The sequence below is a fragment of the Notothenia coriiceps genome, unplaced genomic scaffold (genome assembly GCF_000735185.1).
Source record: "Notothenia coriiceps isolate Sejong01 unplaced genomic scaffold, NC01 NC01_scaffold00009435, whole genome shotgun sequence".
Lineage (NCBI taxonomy): Eukaryota > Metazoa > Chordata > Actinopteri > Perciformes > Nototheniidae > Notothenia > Notothenia coriiceps.
The window spans coordinates 1-3,101 of NW_011342136.1; the positions used below are offsets into that span (position 1 = coordinate 1).

A 3,101-nucleotide genomic window follows, 5' to 3' on the forward strand; every position below is an offset into this window, starting at 1 on the left:
TACGACGTACTACTACTACTACTACTTACGTAGTAGTACGTACTACGTACGACGTACGACGTACGTACTACGTACGACACACACACACACACACACACACACACACACACACACACACACACACACACACACACACACACACACACACACACACACACACACACACACACACACACACACACACACACACACACACACACACACACACACACACCAAACTATTAGGGTGAGAGCTGCTCCACCTCTGAATATATTACACGAGTAATGGTTATTGCTCAAATACAGAATATAGTACTTAGTGTATTTATTTAAAAGTTTAAAATGAAGTCCTGAAATCTATATCTTTAATGTTTAATGATCTTAAATAGAGATAATAGAATTGCACTTTAGTAAATACGCCCCCCACCTGTCTTCCCGTCCACTTTGGGGTCCATGATGATGAACTCGGGCCTCAGCTTGCTGATGCGCCGGCCCTTCAGGATGGGCACCAGCCCCCCCAGGTACTCCAGGTACAGGGTGTAGCACGGCCCCCCCGCCTCAGGGCTATCCTCCGCCCGCTTCATGGTGCAGTGCAGGCGCTCGTTCCCTGCCGTGGGGTAACTCACAAAGTCCCGGATGTTGTTGGGGTCCGGGATCGGGGGCTGAACAGAGAGAATCAGAATTAGTCCCACAGAGGGGACATTTACATTGTTACAGCAGAAAAGAGTCAAAGACAGCTTCATGTTACCTACGAAGCATGCATACAAAAAAACAATATCATAAAAAAAGTTACACAATTTACAAAAAACCCATCCTGTAACAGATCTGAGGGTGTAGCAGCCAGGTGTATATTGTTATTAATGGCATTAAGGTTCTTTTTACGGCACATTTATTTTGCAAATGTAGTTACTTTGCAGAAGTAGGACTTACACATGTTTATTGACCCATGCATTAATTAATGTAATGGACTGTTCCTGCTCCAATAACAGTGCAGGATCTCCACCTTAAATCTTTTGAGATGTGGTCATAAAGAAATATTTGTATTGCACTAAAATAAATTACGCTTAAACTACTATACTATTTCAAAATTCTCTATAGTATTTATACTGCAGGTAAAGATCTGAATCCATCAGTCCGTGAGTAACTAACGGATCTGAGTACTGCTGAGTATTATGCATGTTATCCCCTGTGTTCCTGCAGGGGGGGGGGCAGCACCTTGATGGTGGGGATGAAGGCGGAGGTGACGTAGGAGCAGAGCAGCGACGGCATGTTGAGCTTCCCCACGTCCTTCTCCTCGCGCAGGGCGGAGGCGATGCCCTGCTGGCAGAGCAGCTGCAGGCTGGCCACGCGATGCTCCACCCGGACCACGTAGAGCGCCGCCCCGCAGGCCAGGAAGAGCCGAGAGTCCCTGTGCCCCCAACACAGCGTGGTGATGGGCCTCTGAGAGGAGGAGGCTAACAGCATTAATATATATCTGCAGACTGAGGGGGCAATGTAACGTATAAAACTGTGTCTATCTCCAGAGGTGGAGCAGCCCTCACCCTACTGGTCTAGAACTGAATGGCACTCGACAAAAACACACAACTTTCTACATGTTGTGTAGACATGAAGGTAAGTGTTTGAAATGTATGTCTGCATACTTTGTTATACATCCTTTAGCTCAGTGAATACGTCCAACCTACAGACTCAGATATCACCGACTTTTCAGCTTTCAGATCCCGCCTTTCTGTGGATCCAGTCTGAAGGACACGTGTATGTTTAACGGTAGCATGTAGTCTGCAGCATGTGAAGCAGCCTCACCTGTGCAGGTGTCTCCAGGGTGTAGATGTGCTCCCCCTGCACGTTGTAAAACTTCACCAGAGCGTTCCTGCTGAGGGGGGGCGAGCACGACGAGTCTCCCACTCTCTCCATGCCGGCCACAGCCAGCAGGTCTCCCTGAGAGCACCACTGGGCCTCCACGTCTGGGGGGGGGGGGGGTCAAAGTAGCAGGTACATATAGAATGTATTTTAGTTCACTATGTAATGAGTATATAAACATTCACTACCTTTGAGTCCGGAGCGTATGACGAGGGGCGACAGGTCGTCGTAGTTGTTCATCAGACTGATGTCTCCAGATAAGAAGGTGACGGTCAGCAGAGGCTTCACCCTGCGCACTGACACACAGAGACACAGAGAGACACAGAGACACACAGAGACACACAGAGACAGAGAGAGACAGAGACACAGAGACACAGAGACACACAGAGACACAGAGAGACACAGAGAGACACAGAGAGACACAGAGAGACAGAGACACAGAGAGACACAGAGAGACACAGAGACACACAGAAGACAGAGACACAGAGACACAGAGACACACAGAGACACAGAGACACAGAGACACACAGAGACACAGAGACACACAGAGACACAGAGACACAAGAGACACAGAGACACACAGAGACACAGAGACACACAGAGACACACGAGAAGAGACACACAGAGACACAGAGACACAGAGACACACAGAGACACACAGAGACACAGAGAGACACAGAGAGACAGAGAGACACAGAGACACAGAGAGACAGAGAGACACACAGAGACACACAGAGACACACAGAGACACACAGAGACACACAGAGACAGAGACACACAGAGACCAGAGAGACAGAGACACAGAGACACACAGAGACACAGAGACACACAGAGACACAGAGACACACAGAGACACAGAGACACAGAGAGACACAGAGACACAGAGAGACACAGAGACACACAGAGACACACAGAGACACACAGAGACACAGAGAGACAGAGAGACACAGAGACACACAGAGACACACAGAGACACACAGAGACACACAGAGACACAGAGAGACACAGAGACACACAGAGAACAGAGACACAGAGACACACAGAGAGACAGAGACACAGAGACACAGAGAGACACAGAGACACAGAGAGACACACAGAAGACACAGAGACACAGAGACACAAGAGACACACAGAGACACACAGAGACACAGAGAACAAGAACACAGAGACACACAGAGACAAGACACAAGAGACACAGAGACACAGAGACACAGAAGAGACACAGAGAACACAGAGAACAGAGAACAGACACACAGAGACACACA

General features: G+C 48.5%; 1 protein-coding gene across 1 annotated transcript; it reads right to left on the reverse strand.

Moving 5' to 3' along the window:
* Positions 1–236: 236 nt before the first annotated feature.
* On the reverse strand, positions 237–2,191 carry LOC104945300 (tubby-related protein 4-like). Its single transcript, XM_010770947.1, has 4 exons — positions 2,025–2,191; positions 1,780–1,940; positions 1,195–1,419; positions 237–641 (listed from the first exon to the last, which is right to left on the reverse strand). The coding sequence occupies exons 1-4, from the start codon at positions 2,074–2,076 to the stop codon at positions 387–389; spliced, it is 693 nt and encodes a 230-aa protein (XP_010769249.1). The 5' UTR covers positions 2,077–2,191; the 3' UTR covers positions 237–386.
* Between the last annotated feature and the right edge of the window lie 910 nt (positions 2,192–3,101).